General features: G+C 45.9%; 1 protein-coding gene across 1 annotated transcript in view; it reads left to right on the forward strand.

Moving 5' to 3' along the window:
- Nucleotides 1-22,833, forward strand: part of LOC147733193 (mucin-5AC-like) — a 245,804-nt gene that overhangs the window by 173,543 nt on the left and 49,428 nt on the right. The window contains exons 31-33 of the mRNA XM_086957733.1: nucleotides 4,530-4,704; nucleotides 7,343-7,374; nucleotides 13,241-13,415. Of these exons, the coding sequence (XP_086813859.1) occupies nucleotides 4,530-4,704; nucleotides 7,343-7,374; nucleotides 13,241-13,415 (382 nt within the window). The remainder of the gene's footprint in view (nucleotides 1-4,529; nucleotides 4,705-7,342; nucleotides 7,375-13,240; nucleotides 13,416-22,833) is intronic.

Here is a 22,833-nt window from a genome sequence, read left to right on the forward strand (position 1 = left end):
AGCCTAAACTAAATAAAAACAAAGTGCTACGGCGCGTCTGGTACTAACCGCGCCATAGAGTTTTATTTTTATGTCTAGCACCTTAAAACAGTGCCGGGGGGGGTCAGAAAACAAGAGGGTGGCCAACAAAGAATGTGCAGTAGGAGGAGGGTTGTGGGGTGGGTCAAGAGAGCCAGCGAGGGAGGTTAAAGAAACAAGCATTTGCAATGCAAGAGGTCTCGCATTTACGCTACATTGAGCTATTTTCGCATTGTTAATTACAATGCCTTTTATTTATATTTTTAAAACCAAAACATAAAAAAAGGCATTGTCAGTATCACTGTCTGGGAATTGAAATGACCTCATTAGTACTATTTTAATACCTTAATATAGCTAAACTCATCAAAAAGGTCCAGCTTTGCTAGGGGTCTTTCACTGCACAGCAACACGTGTCACTGGATTTTGAGTAACTTTTGAACCCTTTGAGCTAGAAACAAAACATTTTTTGATTCAAATCTGCAGATTATGTGCAGACAATGGATTATGTGGTAAAAGCGGCAAGGCTATAAGTATGTGGAAAATCGCCACATCCGCTGATCGCATAATTCCAGTGGCCCATAGCAGACCTCAACAGTCAAAGCTGCATTCACCAGCCTTCCAGTCACCTGCGTTCGTCCGGACTCCTACTTGCACACATGCCTCACATAGAGTAAACCAGATCTGGCAGGCGCGCCTTTTCCTAAAGTGTGGAATGATTTGTCACTACACATAACAACCTACTCTGAAAACCAAGCTTTTCGAGACGAGTAGTCTTACTGTGCCAAGGGCTTGGCTAGACCCACACAACCGCTACAAGATACCCTCCCGGGTGACAGTGCCTGCTACAAATCTGCCGGGCACGTCTGCAGTACATTTAATGGGGCAAAGTCTGCATTTCTTTAAGTAGAACAACGCTTAAACTCTGTAACCTGAAAAAAATGACGTCAGGACAGAACGTGGAGTTCTAGAGAGGAGTGCCATGCACCGAAAAGGCGGCCCCTGCACTGCTTACAGCAGAGTGTGTCTGAGGGGCAGCTGTACTTTTAATGGAGCAGGAGTCGATTACCGAAATGACAGGCTGGAGCTGTGTGACACCACCTACCGGTGAGCACGAGTACTGCTTTAAAGTTTTCTGATACAGTTGCACCTATTCCCCAAAGTTAGTAATCTGTGGTTAGAAGTATCCGTAAGAAACGGGTCACTTGGATGAGAGGATAAACGAGACCGGGTAACAGTGTCAGAACAGACCGAGAAGAGAGGAGGCCAGAGTCAAATTGGGGACAGACAGTGGCCCAGAACAGATGTATGTAACATGGGAAAGTAGATTTAAGTCACCTGGGACAGAGAATGACGCACTTGGGCTAAGTGACTAATAGAGACAGTAAAACTAAAGAACACGAAAAAGAACAGCGACACCATCTCCATGGAGTGGGCCCTAATGTTACACCGCTTCAAGAAATCATCACCCAGTGAGGATCCGGGCGGCGGCACACTCATACCAACAGACCCCCAACCACCAACGCAATCACAACCGCACACAATGGGCCTTCCCCGACGGCACATTCGTAATGCTGGCAGTTGCACCACACGCCACATCACACTGGGCGGTCAGACACTGAAATCAGTTCGATCGTAATTATCCCCACACTTCTACAGTACACAGTTGCATTGATTTGTGAGACTCACAACACCTAGACATCTGATACCTGTACACAATAATTTCATGAACCTTTTCCTGGTTATTATACCCCTGTTCTGTACAGCCTTTACACAGCCCTTAATACCACGGTTGGCAAAATGTCTACCGATCAGCTTCATATATAGATAACGGTATACTAAGCTGTAGAGGATGAAATATATAACTCAAATGAATGTACTTGTATCGCTAATTGTTATAGTAAAGTATAAATGCCAATAAAAATATGTTTAAAAAAAAGAAAAGAGCAGCGACACCAGGAGCCCTACAATAGAGCCAGAGGGACACAAAGGGTAAGAGAGAGGGTGATTATACAGTGGGGCAGAAGACAAAACAGCACAACATGAGACACATATGGGAAAAGTGACGGAGAAGAGACGGGGGACACCTTGGGATATAGACTGGCCAGGAGGAAACACTCAGAATAGATAGACACCAGGGGTCGGACACGGGAATACAATCAGTGGGGCAGTAGAGGGCAGACTATAACAGAACAGAGACACAAACCTGAAGACATCCTGACAGAAGTAGAGATTAGCTCACACAGTGAGAACTTATACAGCAATGGAGAAAGTAACAAATTACCCAGCAGGTCGGTGCCTCCAAGGCTGGTCGAATCTGGTGAAAAGTATGTGGAGTGCCAGATTTATACTGACATGAATCACTGTGCACCAGCCCTACCTGCCTATAAGATAACAAGCCTTTTCAGAAATCAACCCCTTTCCAAGCAGGTTCCCCCTCAGATACAAGATTCTGGGTGCACTGAGGCAGAATGCTGAGTACAGGACATCCTCTCCGCAGAAGGTGAGGGGCGGTGGGGGGGCGCACTCTCCCCACCACCGTCCTCTCTGTACAGTCAAGGACGGGACCGACTTTTCCTCAGAGCTGCTAACTGCATACAAGCGCAGTGCAGTGAGTATTCCTGGTAGTGGCGTTTCCTGGTTCATCACTCCTCCCACTGTGACCTTATCTGCCTGGCATGTGACAAAGGTCACAGGAAACAATATGTTGTTAAGGAGCACATGACTCAATAGAAACTATGCATCTACTATTTTGTAAACATACTCGAGGAACACAGGAATATGCCCAACAATGCAGAGAATGACTGACCAAAATCTGAAAAGCCTGCTAGGCGAGTCCATGACATGGCAGACAATGCTGCAAAGCACAAGGCACCCAGGCCGAGACATAAGTACTGCAGAATGCAATGCACAAGGCACTGCACAAGGCACCCAGAGTCCAGACATACATCCCCATATGCAGCTCGAGCAGGACATTGTAGGGCACATGCCAGATCAATGCTCTGTGTGCAAGACGGTGCATGACAGGCAAAAGCAGGTTCAGAAGACCCCTGTGCAGCTCAAGCAGAACGCTGCAGGGCACAGACCTGGGAATGATCAGTATGCACTTGTGAGGCGCATGTATGATGACCACGGACCGTCACGACAGGGCAGCTGGAGCGCTTGTTTAGCAAAAGGAGGCCACCAAATCCGGCTCGGAGGCCAAAGGACGTCTACAGAAAACCCTAATTTCCTATGGCAGGCCACCGTTTAGCATAAACGTTGACGCCAGCCAAAGGAAATGAGGTGCGGGGCTTAAAGCCCCCTTCTGAAATGTCCTTCATTACAAGAGTCCTCGCAGAACGTGCAGAGCCTTGCGCTGCAACGCTACACGCAAGACCTAAAAAGGACGGTGGGAAGAGGGCTTCTTAAAAAGATTGTTGTGTGGGAGGCTGCCATGGGATGATTAAGTGAAGTTCAGAGGACATAAATAAAATCAAAGGCAGTCTCCAACATTACCAACCATATCTTAACCGTTTAGTAAATTTAAGATTCCAACAACATCAACATCATATGCAGACACATGGAGACAAGGTGAAGGGAGGAGGACAAAAAAAACTAGCCAGCAGACAAACACGCTTGCTTACAAATAGTAAAAAAATTGACGACAAAAGTGGATAAAAACATAACAGGATTGACTATTTGAGTCAAGCTCCACTGATAAGAAATGCTCACAAAAGGCAACAGGAAATAGCATGCTTTAACCAATTAAAACGGTGGAAAGGTAAATAGCAAGCAAACGAGTCAGTGAAAAATAAGGGCAGATGTAAGCCCCTTTTAAGAGTTGTATTGAATACAATAGATTTCACAATCACAGCACAAGCAATGTGCAGGTGAAACCTAAAAAGGGACAGAATGCAGTAAAACGTTGTAGTTCCTACTCTGTATGTAAAAAGTTATATATTCTCCAAAGCACATTTTGAAGAAACAAACTTGATGTCTGCAGCATCACACCCAAGTGAAGTGTTAAACCTATTATTGCTTATAACGAAATATTGCATATTTACACCCTTTAAACACTGAATAATTGTCTATTTGCTAACAATATGTCAGTCACCCCCCCCCCCCGAATCTAGAAGAGAGATGGAAGGTGACATGCACCGTTTATTACATTTGTGAGAAAAAATAAAACATACTTTAAACCTTAAAATTACTTTTAATGTATGCTAATAAATTGGCCTGTAAATGATTTTTAAAATAGAGGGTGGAAGACTCTTCATTTTGAGTTTGACCAGAAATTTTGAACTTCGTCCTAAGAAATGGAGGAAGAACAGCAATGTCTTCTTCCATGAATGTTCCATTACTGACCTCTGCGCAGTCGTGAAGTCACTCTGTTGTACAGTTTTATTGCTATCTACAATGGCAACTTATCACCTAACATGTACGATAATTTTGGACACATATCGGGCCAATGTCACATATGATGCTTCTGTGTGTGTGTGTGTGTAAATGCAATGTAACTTTTCTGTTTGTAGACTCCCCCCATCATACATATCATCAATTGTTCCAACTCAGTCTGCGAGATGACTGGCAACAGAACCATTACTACAATCACATGCCCGCCCGTGGTGGTTCCAAAGTGCATAAGTGGAAACGAACCAGCAAAAATCTATGACGAAGACCTGTGCTGCTACCATTTTGAGTGCAAATGTAAGTTGCTGAATATTTATTTTGGTTTAAGTTTGATTTAGAACTCATGTATTTCTAGTTTTTCTGACAGGGGGACAGAAATGTTAACCCTACCTGAAATCTGGGTACCATACGATAAGATATAAGATCTCATAGAGTAATATCTTGGTCTGCAGCTATGCAATGCCTTATGCCAAGAGGAACTCCGATTTGTACTATGATCTTTCTTTAAAGTTAGGCGGGTGTTTTAAGAATCGCAACGTCTGAGGCAGAGCATGGGCTTGATGCCCAGGTTTTGGGTGCCTTGTGGATTAGTAAGATGCTTTTAGAGTATCCATATATGTGTGCGTTTGAAGTAAGATGAGTGATGACACTAGGAGAACCATTCATTTTTGTAGGGAAAGATTGGGAAAGGGAGAACTCCACACATTTATCAAAGAGAGGTCACTCTCAAAGAATGCTCCGAGCTTGCTTTTTTCTCACTTTGTGGTGGGCCAATAATGTCTGTGTAAATGTGTAAATGAAGGTTAAAGGTGGAGAATCCACTAGAGCAGGGAATAGGATTCCATTTTGGGACCCATACACGGCCATCTATAGAACTTAATCCAGTCGTAGGGGTCTTTTTTAAATTCGACAGTGCAATATGGATTCAGATATCAAAGGTGAACAACAAAGGCAATATCCAAACTGTGAACAATCACGCGCTCACATAGAACGATGGTTAGTGGTACTTACACATATGTGTAGTAATGAATGAATAAGCTACCTTCTAGCATGTTGTGCCTCTGTAGGCTGCTCATTTTTGGCAAACAATATTGTCTATTAAAATATTTACCCGTAGGTTAGGGGGCTCAAGAGCAGAAGGGTAGAAGCCCTTTGAACAAAGATTATCAAATTATTTTTTGTTTAACAAAAACATGAATCTGAATGGTTATGGAGAACACATTGTTTGATTCTACCTCCATGCCTAAAATATACACAAAATGGCAAACATAGCCCTTTTTATCTCCACACAAATCACAAGTTCCTTGTTTCCAACAATTGTGAGCTGGAGCTTTCTAAAAATGGTTTGGATGAATTCCAGAAGTCTGTGAAAAAGTCACACTTTATTTGGACTGGGGTTTAGTGTACATTTGAAGCCTACATACAGAGGTGGAAAAACAAGTGTTTTTTTTATATATTTTTTTCCAAAATGACTTGTATTACATGAATTAGGCTTTGGTGGTCGAGTACGTGAAAAGTATGCCCTCTGTTACAAAAGTCATACAGGCTCCATGCTAAATGCATTTTCCATGCAGGTTCTAAAGTTGTGTGATATATGTTGTTAAAGCTGAGCTTAGGGGCCAGGTACGCACCCACTTTTTCATTTCCACAAGACATTTTATGCTTGAACCAATCTCACTCAAGCGATAATTATGTGTCAAGCTTAGACTTCAAGAAAATAAATTGGGAACATTCATATACAGTTAGCACACAAGAAAAAACTGTGCCCACCCCGCACTTTTACTAATAGTGAATTGGATGTTTTGGGGCTGATTCACAAAGGAATACATGAATGCATAAAAGAGTACTCCTGTAGTGTGGCTTCCAATGCTCCTAAATGCCTTTGTGAATTTGACCCCTAAACATCTCAAACATTCCAAATGCTGTTCTTCTGCAGATCTGGTAGATATAACCATATTAAAGAGACCTGAAGAAAGACCACAACACCAAATCCTCAGCTAAACTATATATGGAGGAGTTCATCTTAAACCCTTTTGTAAAAACTCTTGTTTTTTGCTTAAGGAAAACGGGCAGCAATTTTAAAAAAATGAATGTGCTATTTAAAAGCTATCATGATGGTCTACTAATTCCAGCAGGCCTCCATCCCTGTGATAGCTGTGAATCGCACTGTGTCGCAATTTACCTCATTATTAGTCATGAGGTAGGTCGAATTGCAACCCACTATGATTCAGTATATTGGGAACTGACCTTTTACAATATAGGTCTGCTTGCTAAATACCAGACTTGTCATAAAAATACGAGCTGCAAATTGTGACCATTGCTTCACAGCTCTGCCTTAATATCACCAGAATCGTAACGGTGCGGAAGTGATTCTTCAACAGGAGATTTCCCTTAAAGCATGAGTCAGATGTTAGAAACTATAATTTTTTTCTGATGATATTTCTAATATATCTTAACTCTGATATGGGATATTCAGACAGACCATCCTCCTTTGCACTTTCTGTAACTTGCCCTGTCAGCTCAATTGTACACAGAGTGAAAAGAACACAAGAGAGGAAACTAGAGAGGTTGAAGTACTTTAACAATTTGTTTTTATTTGCCTCAGGAGAATTATCACTGGAGAACATTTATTCTATCCATGAAGCAATTTATTAACCAGTTTAATTTCATTTAGAATAAGAATCATCTTGCAGCTGCATATGCTCAGTTTTCTAATTAAACTCCCGACCTCTTTGTCCCTTCTCTGTCACCTTTTTTGCGGTGAAATGTCAGAGGGAAGTGTGCGGCAGACCTGTACGAGTTATTTTAGTTTTCATTTCATATTAAGTGAAGCTGACTGATGCTTCCTTAACCTACGGTGTTATTTGCACTTTGTCTGTCTGCCCTTCCTTAGTTCTCGTCCAAGCTATATTAAACACACGTTCTCTCTTTTCAGACTGCACAGGACCTGATGGAATGCCTAAACAGGTGAGTAACTGAAGAAGAATACCACCACAAATGTAATTTCAGATAATTCAAATATGGAGAGATGAACCTATGCACAGTAGGGTATTAATTTATTTATGAACATTACAGTGTTATTTTTTCTAAAAGAAAGTTTACATTGTAAAACAAACTTTCAAATAGGCCCTGCTGACGGGAAGATGTGTTTCTACTATTTTGCCACATAAAAAGATATTTCTGTACATGTCATAGTCGCAATGTCATTTTCCATGAAAGTTTTAATGACAGCAAACATGACTTAGCCATCTTTATGCAAATATAAATCAATGTATGTCACTCATAAGAAGACGGACCTGTTGGTATGAACTTCCCATCGGGAAAATATTGGAGCAACCCCTCCTTCGTAGTATTTTTTCTTCCTTGTAGAATGAACCAAGAAGAAGTTGATCTAATTCTTTTTACACAGTATTACAGCCTGTCTTTAAAAAAAAAATCACACAATAAAAGGTGGACAAAACAGACTGAAACAAAAAAATTGTATGATAAAGATTTTACAATGAATACATAGATTCTTTTTTGACAAAAATAAAAACTGATAATTAAATATCCTTTGTTAGACAAGGAAACTGGTTGTGAGCCATCTGTGCTGCACTTGTAATAAAAAACATCTATTTCACTTTGCTTCAAAAAGGTGCCAATGTTCATCCTATAGAAGTGAAGAATAGTATTTTTTTTTAATTCCTTGTTGAATATATTTGGCAAAATATAGCAAAATATAGGTTGTACCGTTTTGTCCTTCTCCAAAAATCTCTGCAATATATGCTGAGGCACACACTGAGGTTCCCACTCAATAAAAAATGCATACAGATATAGACGGAGGTTGATTTATGTGCCTAAACGTACTTTAACTTTTTTTTCAGTCACACAAAATTCCATAAATTCACCACATAACTGGGGCGAAGTGGAAGATATTAGTGCTTTGACCTCACAGGACATGATTTACCCTCCTCATGGCTCTTCCACTGCAAAACAGCTTGCCCGCTTTCAGTGCTGCTACTTCTCACCATCGCCATCCACCTCCAGCTGTGCTCCTCCCCTCCCAGGTTCTACTTAATGTTGGCTGCAATAAAGACCACCCATTAAGCAGGTTTCTCCAAGGCCTCCTAACTTACCTGCATCTGTACACCCATCCTGAAAAGGGCCCTTCCAGATCCCGCTCCAGTGTGTTCAGAGGGACTTATCTCTCTCCTTCTGGTCTGTCACTCTCTATCTAGTTCTCTCTCTCCCTTAAGGTTTGCTTTGCCTTTTGCCTCACTATTTTGAATTTGTTTTTACCACTACCTTACTGTTCGATCTCTACTCAACTCCAATTTATTTTGCCTTTTGCCACTATTGATGCTGACTTCCTTCTGCTTCTGGTTCCCTGTTCTACTTTTGCTCGTCTGTGCTGTATTCTCTATTTCGGTCCCTTGCTCTTCACCCACACTTACTCTTGCTGAGGTTTGGCTTTCTGTATGCCACTTGGCTCTTTTCTGCTTGCTTCTCGCTTTACAACTTTTGTTCATCTCAAATGTCTTTACCTTTTGCCTCTTTGCTTTTTTCTGATTTCTCTGCTTTCAGCACAATTTACTTGTGCTGCTCTTTCTTTGTGCTCCCTTTCTCTTGGCCTTTTCCACCCTTTCCTCCTGCGGCTTACTTCCATAGTCTTTACCTGTTCCCAAGCTCTCTCTATCTTAAGGTTTGTTTATGCTTGTGCCACTGTTGTTCTGAAGTTCTTTTAGCTGCTTTGCTACTGTTCAAACTCTACTTATCTCAACTTAATTTTGACTTTTGGATCTGTTGACACTAATTTATTTCTGCCTCTGCCTTCCTGCTCCTCTTTGCACCATTTTCTCATTCAATCTCTATCTCATCTCCCACTCTCGCACAATTTTGTTTTTATCTATGCCACTCGGTTCTTTTATGCTTTCTACTCTTCTTACCACTTTTCCTCTTCTAACACTTTTTTACTTTTTGCCTCTTTACTTTTTTCTGACTTACCTCCTTCTGTCACTTTTTCTCTTGTTGCTCCTTCTTTGCTCTCAGCCCTCTTGGCTTTTTCCTGCCCTTTTTTCCTGCAGCTTCTCCTCACACTTCTTACCTGTGCCCATAATCTCCTACTCTCCCACTTCCTGCCTCCTCTACCCCTTCGTGCCCTTCTCAACACCCCTGTGCTCCTTGGCGACCACAGGCATGCCAAAGGCAAGCCTGTGTGCAGCCATCTCTGCCCAGCGCCAAGAACTGTTCATCCTCCTCCTACTAACAGGTGCCTTGTCTAGGCCTTTCGCATTCTCTTCCCCAGCAGCCTCTTAGTACATGGCTGCTGCAGGCACCACACAACACCAAGGGGATGTTGTCCTGCTCGTCATTCAAGTTCCTGTGCACTCTCCCGTGCTCACTGCTCACATATCCTGATCAAAGAGACCCCTTTCTGTGGTCAGAGGGACTTTCTCCAACAGCACGCAATACTCTACACTCCTAAATTCACACTGTCACCAGCCACTTACCTCTCCACACTCTCATGTATCCTTCGAAACACTCACTCATCAAACACACCACAGAAATCTGGGACTTGCTGTATGACCACATACTGGACCTACTATTCCTTGTGGAGACCTGGTTGAACCCCACATTGGCCTCTGACATCGCCACAGCCAATCCTCCTTCCTATAAGATCAGCAGACAGGAAAGACCACACAAGCCAGGAGGCTGAATCAATATCAATTTCAAGCATGCCATTAGCTGCACCATTTTCAAAGACATATACCGCAGCAAATTGGAACAACTGTCGCTCAACCGTCACATAACGGACAACGTCACCCTGGTCGGCACATCATCAAGAGACCATCAGGACCATACACTGATTTTGACAATCCCATTGTGGATTTCGTGGCATGCTTTATCCTAAAATCCAGTGCCTTCATCCTCCTTGGAGACCTGAACTTCCACATAGAAGTCAGTGCCAGCCCATACTTAAGAGCAATACTCGAAGACCTGCAGAACCTAGGCCTCACCCAGCACTTGAAAAGACCCATATTCAACTCTGAACACCTCTTGGCCCCGATTTTCACCTCTTTGCACAACATCTTTGTCTATAAGCCCACCCACGATGACTTAGACTGACCACATCCTCATCATTTCAGCATGACAAAACACCACCTCAAAGAACTTGAGCGCAGATGGAGATTCCGTCAAGACCTTGCAGAGAGAAACTCCTTCCAAATCCACCCTGAGACAGTGCCACCAATGTATCTGAATCACCAAATGCATGCATTTCCATACCACATTTACACAAACACCAAGAGCAACAAAAAGATCTTTACCACCATGAAAGATTTGACCTTATCAGTGGCCCTCTGCAACAGCATCAGCCCCTCCAAGAACCTCAGCAGTAACTTCTCATTGTTCTTTTCAGCAAAATAACCCCCATATACAGCAACTTGGAACCTCCCCTAGGCCACACAAACTTTGCTACTCAGCTCCCCTTCTCATCTAACAATTCGACCTTCACCACTTGCCCCATCTGTGTAAGTGTAAACATGCCACAGTCCTCATGCTGCACCAGAAACCAACGGAAATGCATTGATGCTAAGCAACTACAAAACAATCTACCTTCTCCTGTACCCAGTCAAAGTCCTATACACAACAAATGCCATAGCAATCATCTCAGCCACCACCAAGATCTTGACATCACACTGTCTAGCTTCTGGCCCAACCACAGCAAGGAAACAGCCCTCATTGTTGCCATAGATGAGTTCCGCATGAATCTAGGCAGGGGAGACAAGGAGCCCCTCATCTTTCTGGATGTCCCTAGGGCATTCAACACTGTATCCCACCCCATCCTCATCTGACCCCTACACAAGACTGGAATTTAAGGACGTGCTCTCCATTGGATCTGCTCCTTCCTGACTGGCAGGACACATGCCCTTTACACCTTGGTCACCCTAAAAAATGTTTGCAAAGTAACGCAAGGATCATCCATTAGCCCGATCCTCTCAATGTATATATGATTCTACTTGCAAGCATCCCCCTCTCCTATGTGCTTGACACCTGGCTCATACTCTGCCTCACAGACAATACTCTCAACACCCTGGAAAAATTGCAGCACCTGCATGACTTAAGTCGTCAAGTGGAAGGCACACCATTCAGAATTCATAAAGGCTCCTTCTTGCAAACACCTCTCACATTCACAGAACCAGTTCTTGCAATTGGACTTTCTTCTACATTACCCTAGAATGTGGAATGACCTGACCCATTAGAGCCCGCTCCTCACTATTTGAGTTCCTTAACAGGATGGCGACCTGGCTTTTCAATCCGTCCTCCTCCTGACATGGCAAGTCTCACACCTTAGCAGAGTGAAAATACCCTCACAGGTGATAGTGCATTTTACAAATACTCTTAACCCCTTCAGTGCTCATGACAAGGTCAACTCGTCATGGGTTTTACCTGCGCTGTGCGTTTGACGAGTTGACCTTGTCATGTATAATGGGAATGCTGAAGTAACAGCACCCAGCGGGAATTGCCCTTGGCACCCAAGGTGTTAACAATGACCTGTCATCCTGGATTTTTGGAAGCCTGGGACAGCTTGAGTGATGTCAAGACCTATTCTGATGGGCTATTATAGCATCTGTCTCTGCCCCATCCTATGGCTCATCCTGTTGCACATTCTGTGGCTCTAGTTTTGAGACACAATATGGGGCATAATTACTAGGATATCATGGAGCGCTGTGCTGTGGAAAATTGTGCAATGCTACCATTTCGAAAATGCAGGGATGCACCGTATTTACACCAATATGGAGAACCTCTGTGTTCTCCCTAGTGCTCGCTCTAAAACTAGCTGTCCAGCACCAACACAGACAGCCTTGCGCAAAAGTGCAAGGCTGCCTGCATTGCAGGGAATGATTGTCGATGTGCAGGAAGGTGATGGCAATTTATTACTTCTATTTATGCTGCGTTCTGCAGCACACATAAAAGTAGCAAATCACCATTATTTAATATTTGTTTATGTGCAGGAAGAGGCACCTTCCTCCACATAAACAATAATTAATGGTACTTTGCTCTTTCTCTGTGTATAGAAAAAACAAAAACGAAGAGTTATAAAAGTATTTCTCCGTGTTGTGCCATTCTAACGGCTCCTATTGCATAGTGTTTTGGTGCTGCCTCGGATTTACAGATGCTTGTAAATCTGGGGCCTTTATATGAACAGTGACCCTGATTTGTAGTCCCTCAGTTTTCCCCTGTATGAAGGACGATGTCAACTTCATCCCTCTTCATCATCATGAGACAAGAACTTGTCAGTCAGAGGAGGCCTGGTAGCATTAATCTATCTTAAGAGATAATGGGGCATATTATCAAGGACCGGTGTTAAAATTATCGCCGTTTTATCGGCAGTTTCCTGCCGATAAAACAGCGATCATTTTAACACCGGTCCTTGATAATATGCCCCAATATTTCTATTGTGTGCATAGTTTTCCATTGAATGGATGACTGAATGAGCCCTTTCCTCACTCTCTGTGGTAAACCTGGGACCAACAACCATCAAAGCAGAAACAAGGGGCAGCACCCATACCTTCCTGCAACACCAGGATGTGCCTCAGATAGTGGCTCCTACTGCTAAGACAGCTCTCTCTTTGCAGCTGCCATGTTGAGCCATGTGCACACTACTATGGGTGATGATTTTCTTAAATCGAAGCAAGGAAAAAGCTGAATTACAGTAACAAATAAAACATACTTCATGTCTCTTGGGTAATTTAAAAGCTTCATTTCTACTGCGATCTCCTCTCCCTTTGCTAGTATTTGGTGCAGCATGGATAGTCTGGCTCATAAATAATTATATTATTTGCTCTTTCAGAGTGGAGAAACCTGGCGAAGTGGTTGCAATGAGTGTTTTTGTTCCAAAAACTTTACTGTGCAGTGCAGTCCTCTAGTCTGTGACACACCCACAATGGCAGCTTGCGAGAAAGAAGGATATGAGATGATCATGATTCCCGCGCCGAACAACACCTGTTGTCCCATCAGACAATGCCGTGAGTATCTGTAGACTTCTCAGAGACGTTTCAAAGAATGGACAAAGTGGTTAATTGCCCAGCGCCTCACCTTCAAGGGAAAGTGATCTTTCTATCTCATGTCCCTCTAACCCTTGATCTCACCCAGTTTCCCTCTCTCTGTCCACCTCCTCCTCTACATCTACCTTGAACTCTTCCTCTCTGAGCAGTATTATTCTCAGGATTTTTGGGACCATGGACAAGGCATATTCTACCTATTTTGATGTGACCAAATGTTTAAAAGCAGACATCAGTGTTGTTCGGCATCACTTGAGTTTGAATTAAAAGAAAATGTGTAGTAAAGTTCAAAGTTGTTTTAAACTGGGGGCAGTGCCTAATTTGTGAAAGAATAAGTGTTGGTGCCCAGGCCTCTATTCACCAGCCCACCGCGAGACTTATTAAATGTTGAAACAACGAATACTAAGGCTGTTTAGGCTACAATCCACCTAATGCCTCATTAATCCTCTGTTAGACACTCCCACTCCTTTATCTAACTCCTGCCTTTGCCTTTTTGTGAGAGTTTTTCCATCTTTCTCGTTTTACTTCTTTCCCCTCTATGTGTTTTCCCTCTCTTGCTCTTGATCAATGTCTAGTGAGGATGAATGATGGGTGGTCCCCAAAAATGAGTGCCGGTGGCCCCCCAATGGCAACCACAAGCAAAGCTCAAATTGAGCCCCAACATATTTCTTGCCCGGGACCTCAAAAACTCTGAAGATGACACTGACGTCTAGCAGAGGAAGATGAATGTACAGAGAAAGAACTCATGCCACAAGTTTCCTTTAGACTTGACCTTTACATATGTTATGAATCAAAGGAGCAAAATGTGTGTGTGGAAGCAGCTTTTCGAGAATAGATCGAAAATCTTTAGAGCCACATTGGTCTTTCAACTTAGTAATATTTCAGTATCAAATGGGAAAAAATAAACAACTTTTATCCATGGGCTCTACGTATAAACAAATATTATTGCCAATTCAATTCGGTGAATTGTATATCTTTATTTTGGTCCTAGTTTGTGAAACAGTTATCGACAGAGCCACTTTATTTATATGTTTCTGCAGCCCCTTCATTGAACACAAATTATGGGGTTTTCACACATGCCACATAATCCATTATCTGCTTCATAATTTGTAGAATTCAATCAAATATTTGTTGCTATGTCAATCTATTAAAACGTTATTAAAAATTGGTACGCATAGTGCTGCACAGTGGCGGAAACATTGCAAAGAAAAAAACCTGATCAACTTTAGTTGCTTTTAGGTGTATTGAAGTATTAAACTGAGGTAAAACATGTCCCCTAATAGTATTAATGTATGTTAAAATGACAACATATTGAAAATAAGTTCACCCTTCCTCAGTGTCTGGTGTAGATCACTGTGTGCCATAGTAAACCGTTGCCCTTTGCATAGTCCCTGAAGAGAGCTTCAAAGCTTTCTAATTTATGCAGTGCTGGTGAAGGATTTGTGCTATGCCACACAGTGACTGGCTGCTATATTCGATGGTTCTGTTAGCATTCTGGCACCCCCTGCTGGTGGTTTCCAAAGAGGTTCCCTATGTCCTCCTGTCATAGAACCGTCCCTGCCTTTAAGTTCTTCTTGGCCTCGGTGCTGTAGTTTTCTCTCTGGCTCTCCATTCTTCCCCTTCTACCAACAGTGCTAGGACGGCCACTCGGCAAAGTATAGAGAAAATATCATGACTATAATATAAACTGCAAGTATGCACGAAACAAGTTTCAGTGGGACCCAATGCTGCATGTTTAAACGCATTGTCTCCTTTACTGTGGATTTCCTATATAAGTTTGCCAAGGTGTTTAAGCCTTTGAAGAGCTGTTATCAATGAGAACTGCTGGAAGGGCTGTGATGTAAGTGGTAGCCATGTTTTTCTGAACAACCATGACGTAATGTGAGAAATCTTGTTTGGATTGTCTCAGGGCAGTCAGTGTTTACTGGGGTCCGATTGCAACAACTGAGGTCTTTTTTTACCTTTGGTATCCTGGTGGTACTGTACTGTGGAGCCCCTATCTCAGAAATATGTATATTTTGAAACAGATGTATCTCAGATTAGTGAGGCAGAGTATTCAATGGCTACTCAGGGGACGTGGTATGAGCTGAAGACTCAGAAGCAAGCAAATCAACAAACAACGCCTGCTAGATCACTATCCATTTAGGCCCACATGCATCAAGCATTTTTGGAGTCGCAAACGGTGCGATTCCTTAAAATCGGCCGTTTGCGATTCCAAAAATGCTTTTTTGGATGCATCAAGCAATTTTAGAAATCGCAACATTTTTGCGATTTCTAAAATTGCGATTGCTTTTAAGAAATCGCAAATTTGCGATTTCTTAAAAGCAATGCATGATTACTTTTAAAATTGCGAAATCGCAATTAGGGGGTCAAATTTACCGAGTGGTTGAACCACTCGGTAAATTTGCAAAAAGTGTTTAAAACGCTGAAAATGCATTTTTTTCAACATTCATGTTACGGACACACATGTCCTTAGGACATGTGTGTGTGAAACATGATGCGAAAAATACATTTCAGGGGTGCATTGGGGGGTCCTTTGGACCCCCCCTGCACCCATGAAATGCATTAACAAATTGCGATTTTCAAAGTGAAAATCGCAATTTGCTAATGCCTTCCCATTGCTTCCTATGGGCCTTTTGGCCCATAGGAACAAATGGGAATAGCGAATTCGCAAATTGTATTTCGGTAATTTATGCGATTCGGTAAAAATTGCGATTTTTACCGAATCGCATAAATTTACCGAAAATAATCATGCATCCCGTTTTGCGAATTCTAAAATGCGAATCGCTATTTTTCGCACTTTAGAACTCGCAAAATCCCGGGATGATGCATGTGGGCCATTGTGCTTTAAAAAAAAAGATTCCTTATTGCATGCAAAACCCAAATGTCTGAGCCCATAAACATATATATCTAGATTAGCAGGTCAGAACACCTAGGGTAATACCCTTTAAAGGGGTTCACAAATCACAGTGGCATGCAGGGAGGAAAGGTCACACAGTTGAAGTCCCCCCAATTATGAAGGCTGTACCCACTGTGCTTAAGGCATCTTTAGTGGTTTGCACATCAGAAATCTGTATCACCTATTAGCCATGTCATTATTGTTTCTCTTGACTACATTGTCAGCATCAAATATGCTGGTTTTGTTAGTATATTCTATCGTTCTCTGGGTGGTCTTGCAATCAATGCACTAATTCTGCTGTCTTCAGTTCTTCCCACATTACAATTCTCAACAGCAAAAGAACAAAGTGCTAATTGCCAATGTGCTAAGCAAACAAGTAATAACCTTTCAGACATTTCGCACCCATGGAGAAATCTTTGAGGCATATTCACAAGGAGCTATCGCAGAATTAACTGAATGTTATCACAGCCAAAATCGCGATAAATTTACCCCACCATTCACAAGCTGGTGCTAACAGCCCACGGCACCTGTTTTCCTGCGATAGCAGCTGCAAAAAACATCGCCACAGAGGACCCCCGCAACTATCGTTAATGAGATGCAGAGTAGGCATGCCCATGACAAAAACCGCAACAACACACCACCTCAACATTCACAACGAACAGCCAGACCGGCAATAAGAACACATAACACGGGATAAGGCGCGTTAGCAGCAGGAAATTTACACCTGCCATGACCTGGTGTAAAGCCGGACCACAGCCTGCACCACAAACGGGAACACAGCCCACATCCACACCTGAAGACAAACAGATGCCATAGAGCAACTGATAATGCAGCACAGACACCCCAGAGAGCCACAACACCCACCGACACCACACCCAGGACCACCCCTCCCTGTCACCCCTGACCAAAGACATGCCACATCAGCTGCACCGAAACATGTACGAAAGAAGAGAGAGGTAGAGTGAGTGAGAGCCGACCCTACACACCCAGGCCACACTGCTGCCACTGGTGTGCCTCACACCACTTGCCGGTACGTATGGCAGTGCACCAGGTCACACATGTGAGACAGAGGCGTCATCTGAAACAGAGTCCAGAGACATGACTTGGACAGTACACACAACTGCATAAGAAAACATCGCCTGCCCATGCACACCCAGGCAGAGGCATCCCAGGCCCTCCCGCTGCCCATTGGAGCATGCCCGCCCATGCACACACGGGCCTCACTGCTCACCTTCCACCACCAGCGAGTAGACTGCAGGTCCCACCATGTGCCTCTGCAAGCCACAAGCCTGGGGCCCATGGACATGGCACCCTCCACACCATGCATCCACGCTGCGCAGGCCACCAGGTCTCACATTTGGTGCTGGGTTTTGATTACACCATGGGATGGTACATACCAGGGCACCCGGCAACATTGCAGCCTGCACAGCCACTTAGCCCAATGGGTGCCACTAACTCTGAGATCCGGGAAGCGAGGCCATGTGGCGGTTGACCCGCACAGCCCGCTGGCTCGGCCTACACTGCGATCCAACAAGGCACAAAAATCCTGAGCAGCTCGGACCGCCGGGACGGGCCATCATCGCAGGCTGCACACCCACTCAGCAGCTCAAGGTACCCAGTCAGCGCCGGGTGAAGGGGTGCCTGTGCCATCCGCAATGCCCAGTGTGCCACAAACCCTGTCCAACCCCAGTCAGCACCACGTGGTGGTAGTCCTGTCCCGGCCTCAGGTCCATCATACAGTCACCACCGGCAGAGGGGTATGTGACGTCGTCGGTCCCTTGTATTTGCGGGGTCACATGGCCTGTGATGCCTCTGCCGGATGGGTGTGGTGTGCATGCAAACCTGGCCTCAGGGAGTGGCTGTGACATGCTGACAACTAAACCAGTGACCTGCACACCACCAGCGAGTACACCTGCGATGGGTAGCAATGAGGCTCCTCCCTGGGAGCATGAGCGGAGTGGTCTGGCCTGCCGTACGCTGGAACAGCGCAGGGCTTGCAAAAATTACTCCTGAGCACTGGGCTTGGGTCAGTCCATGTCTGGACAAGAAAGTGGCTGGTGCGTGTGTCCCTGTTGTGGTGTCCACGGGACCCGTGCACACATAGCTATGTAGCACCCTCAGACTGGCATTCCACAAGATGAGCATCATTGACACAAGGGAAATCACCGTCCCTACATTCATCCACACATACATACATGAATGATGAAAGACATGACACAGCAGTGCATCACTGGATGTTTATTGCACATCCAGTGCAGTTTCGCAGCTGGAGTGGTACAGGGCACTGCCGAATACACCACACCAATAGGTCCGTGGAGGGCCAGGCAGAGTCCATCCGTGGAATACAAGTACTGCGGAAGAGGAGGGGTGCAGTCCACAGTCTGGTCGCCGTGTCATTGGTCATCAAACACAATGTGGCGGTACATGTCGCTGTCCAAGGTGAGTGCATCTGAGTGAACCGGGGATCAGTGGATGGTCATGAAGCCATATGCAGGACCAACCAGGAAGAGGCCAGGTGGCAGAAATTAATGCTACTCAGCCCTTCTGATCACAATCACATCTACGTCCTCATCCCCGGATGTGTGCTTTGCCCCAACTGGGGGTGTTGCTGTACCGGCTGCGGAACTGTGTGCCACTGACACATCAGGTGACAGAGGTGGATTTTCGGCCGCATTGTGTGGCACTGTAACATCAGGTGCCGGAGTTATTAGGCCTGCCGCACAGGGTGGTATTTACACACCAGGGGGTGGAGATGTGGATGGTGTGGGGGCAGCAGCATTCAACGATGCCACGCCTTGTGGCAGCAATGCCATGATGAGGATCTGCAGGGCATGGTAGATCCCGGCGACATTCCGCTGATGTGCAGAGGTGGCTGCAATCCTTTCCGCCTCCATCCGCACCCTGTCCTCCATGAGCCTCCGAATGTGTGCCAGCTCACGGCTGGTATTGTTGGACCCACACTGAACGGACAGGAGTTCTTCTCTCCGCATCATGACTCAAGCGATGTCAGTCAGGGCTAGTTGGAGAACATGGAGCGGGGCTACACACCCAAGGACAGCACCTGATCTGTGGTCTCCCTCTGGCACTCCAGCACACGGCGTTGGAAGGCCATGTGTTGTTCCTGGGGGTCTTGGGGGAGTGCTGGGGATGTGGGTGCCTCCTGCTGGGTGCTTTAGGTAGTGGGTGGGGTCTCCTCGATGTATCTGGCCTGCCCTGATCCTGGAGGTGAGTGGCAGATGAGGTCAATGATGTCTTGGATGGTTTGGGTGTTGATCCTGATGTTGTTCTTCTCGTCATCAGTGAAGAGTGACTGGGACTGCTCTGCAGGAGGTGTTGAAAGTGCCCCTGCAATGTGAAGGGGAGATAGTGTATTACAATTTGTCCACATGTGTTGGACTTGGCCCACAGGGCAGGTTCACCCCTAGACTTTTTGCCTTATTTGTGACCCTGTGCTAGTGATTTTTGGGTCTCTGCGCACTTTCCCCTGAGTCCCAGAGTGAAAGTGCGTGCGTGCAGTATGGCTGGCCCGCCCTCCCATAGGAATGCATGGGGAATGTGTGTATCCCTGGTAGTTCCTGATGCGTGGGGAGTGCAGGCTCGAGTTTGGTATGCCTGAACTCGTGAGAGTGAATGCTGCAAGATGGTGTCTGCGGCATGTGTGTGTCTAGTTGGGAAGTGCTACTTCTGGACATTGAGATATGTGTACAGTGAGGGTGCTGGAGCGTGATTGGCTGGAGCTGGCTGGCATGCCAGGCTCCAGGAAGTCTGGATGGGTCTGCCCGGTGGTGAGTGGGAGATTAGCATGAGTGATGTGTGGGAGGAGTGTACCTGGGTCCTGGATGGGCTGGGTTTTCCCCACACAATGCTGGCTCCGCCCCCCTGTGGTGTGTCTAATGACCCTGGCCTCCCCAGTGAAAGGAATGGGTGGTTGGGCCATCAAGAGTGCTCCAGAACCAGCTGCGACTGGTTTTCCCTTCACCCTGCACATTGTAACAAAGGATTTGTCAGTATAAGAAGGGGCTGTGTCCCCACTGAAAATGTTCTTCTTTTGAATCCTGCCAGAGGGGGCTCTTGCCGCTGCTGGGGCCAGAAGGACCGCCACTTGGGGAGTCTCCCTGCCTGGAGACCCAGTGTGCTGGCTCTGGCCCAGCCTTGCCCCCCTGCCTGCCTCCAGCCCTGCTGGAGCCCTGTCCTGTCCTCCAGTGCTGGGGAGCACTGAGGACTTCGTTGTCTACAGCCTGAGAGCGCTGCTCTCTGCCCTTCAGCGCTGGGAGCGCTGAGATCGCCTGCCTAGCGCTTGGAGAGCGCTGGATTGTGCCCGAGCGCTGTGAGCGCTACATTTTGCCCGCCCTGTGTGGTGGTGTGACGGCGCGGGTGCCACCCCGCTCATTGCCGTATTGTTTTGCCGGTTTCGAGTGATCTACGAGGGAGCCCACTCCTCGGATCAGCTAGGAGCCCGCCTGCCTACCTAAAGCGAGCCGCCGCGCTGCCCGCGGCGACCCGGAAGTGAAGGGATTGCCGGCCAATCACAGCGCGGCCCAGGAAAGGCCGACCGGAAGTCCCGCCTCCTTCGCCGAACCGCGAGAGAGCCTGCCGAGGCTCCCCGAGAGGAAAGGAGAGCCCCGGGACCAGCGGGAGAGACCCGCCGCCGCTGGAAAGCCCAGCGCTAGACCGGTGAGTGCCTGCCTGCAGAGGAGGGGGGGAGCGTCGGGACACATTGCCGGTGTCCGCCCCGCCCCCTCTCTGTAGCGCGACCTCGCACCTTTGTGTTTTGAGCCTGAGGGCTCAGGGGGCATTTGTGAGTGACCCGAGTCCCCAAGAGGGGGACTCCAACCCGAGCCTAAGAGAGGCTCCAACGAGAGGAAACCTCTCCGCGTCCCTGTAGAGCCCCGAGGTGCCCCGGGGGCACCAGTTGATTTAGAGCCCAGCGTGGCTCTTGGCGAACATCACTGCTTTGGGTCCCCAGAGCGAGGGACCTCCCCCCAGCCCAGCGAGGCTGCACCTGTTCAGTGCTGGAGCCCCGAGAGGCTCAGCAGCCCCCCTTACTGGTGAGAGAGCCTAAGAGAGGCTCACCAGTGCCACAGTGGTGGTTCTTTGAGCCCAGAGAGGCTCCAACTTTGTGCTAACTTTCCCTGCTCCAGTTGCCCAGCACTTTGTGGGCAACTGCCACGTTTAGGCCCTGACATTGGGACACCGGGACAGTCACAGGTGGTGACTGGTGAGTTTGGGGACATAGTTAGTGACTTTTACACCTCTGAATGTTACGGCATCATGTGTTTTGCTTTTACATCCCTACAGGTAGTGTGACATGTAGGTGGTTGTTTTCTCCCTAGTACAGGTGGTGCTAGAGAGGTCCTGTTACCAGTGATTACTGGTTGTATGCTCTACTGTTATATTTTTGCGCTACAGTAATTATTTCTAAAAGTGCTGATACCCTTGACAGTGGTCCAAGTGGCCCTGTCCTGTACAAATATCCCTTGTAAATTCAGCCCGTGCCTGTTGGCACCGTGTAATAAGATGTGTGTTTTATCTGATGTATATTTTTATAATACAAAGGCTATTTTTACATAACCTTGTGTGGAGTGTTTCTTTGTGGTGGGCCTTGGGTGTTGTTGCTGGGGTGCGTGCGCAAATACTTAACTTACATCGCCTCCAAGTTTAGCCTTGACTGCTCGCGCCACGTTACCTAGAGGGCGAGTAGGGGTTGCCTTGGTGTGTGACTCCCTTGCCCTGACACTTAGAACTGGCGATCCCTGACTGACCTCGACGCGAGTCTTGGCCGGCCAGGGTCCCGGGTCTAACATTGGTGGCAGCGGTGGGATAAGAATTTGTGTTTGCGTTGTACCACAGTAGCAACTGGCCACTACAAAGCTCTGCATTTTAGATGACCACATTTTTGGGGATTATTGTGTTTTGGTCAAGTTCCATTATTGCTTCTCCTGAAGAGTGTAATTTGATAATTGTGTTCAGTACATTTGTCCCCCGCCCTGCTTCCAGAGTTTGGTACCTGTGTCACTTGTGGTCAGGTTGAGAAGTCAGGGGTGGTAGAAACTGCCTTACCGATCCGAGGGTGTGTGTGGATGAATGGTGTGTTTTCCTGGACGCATGAGTGAGTTCTTTTTTTAAGGAGAGTGGAAGTTTTGGAATTGTGTACTTTTACTTCAGATTGCTAGTTCCCTTGTGTTGCACGTGTTTGTGAGCATCCTGTCAAGATGGAATCTCCTTTTAACCTGTGTGGCCTGTCTAAGTACAGTGTGCATGAGTTGGTACGGTTATGTAAGGAGAGAGACATCCCAGTGAGTGAGTCAGACACCCAGTCCAAGCTTAGGGATAACATGATCCTGTGGCAGAAGAGTGACTGGGAGCGTGAGCACAGTGAGAGGGAGAGGGCCCGGACCGCACACCATGAGGGTGGTGGGTCTGAGGGGAGCCCTGAAGAGTCTGATGTGGAGAGTGAGTTTGACAGTGGATGGGCGCCAGCAG

Source organism: Lissotriton vulgaris, chromosome 2_1 (genome assembly GCF_964263255.1).
Source record: "Lissotriton vulgaris chromosome 2_1, aLisVul1.2, whole genome shotgun sequence".
NCBI lineage: Eukaryota > Metazoa > Chordata > Amphibia > Caudata > Salamandridae > Lissotriton > Lissotriton vulgaris.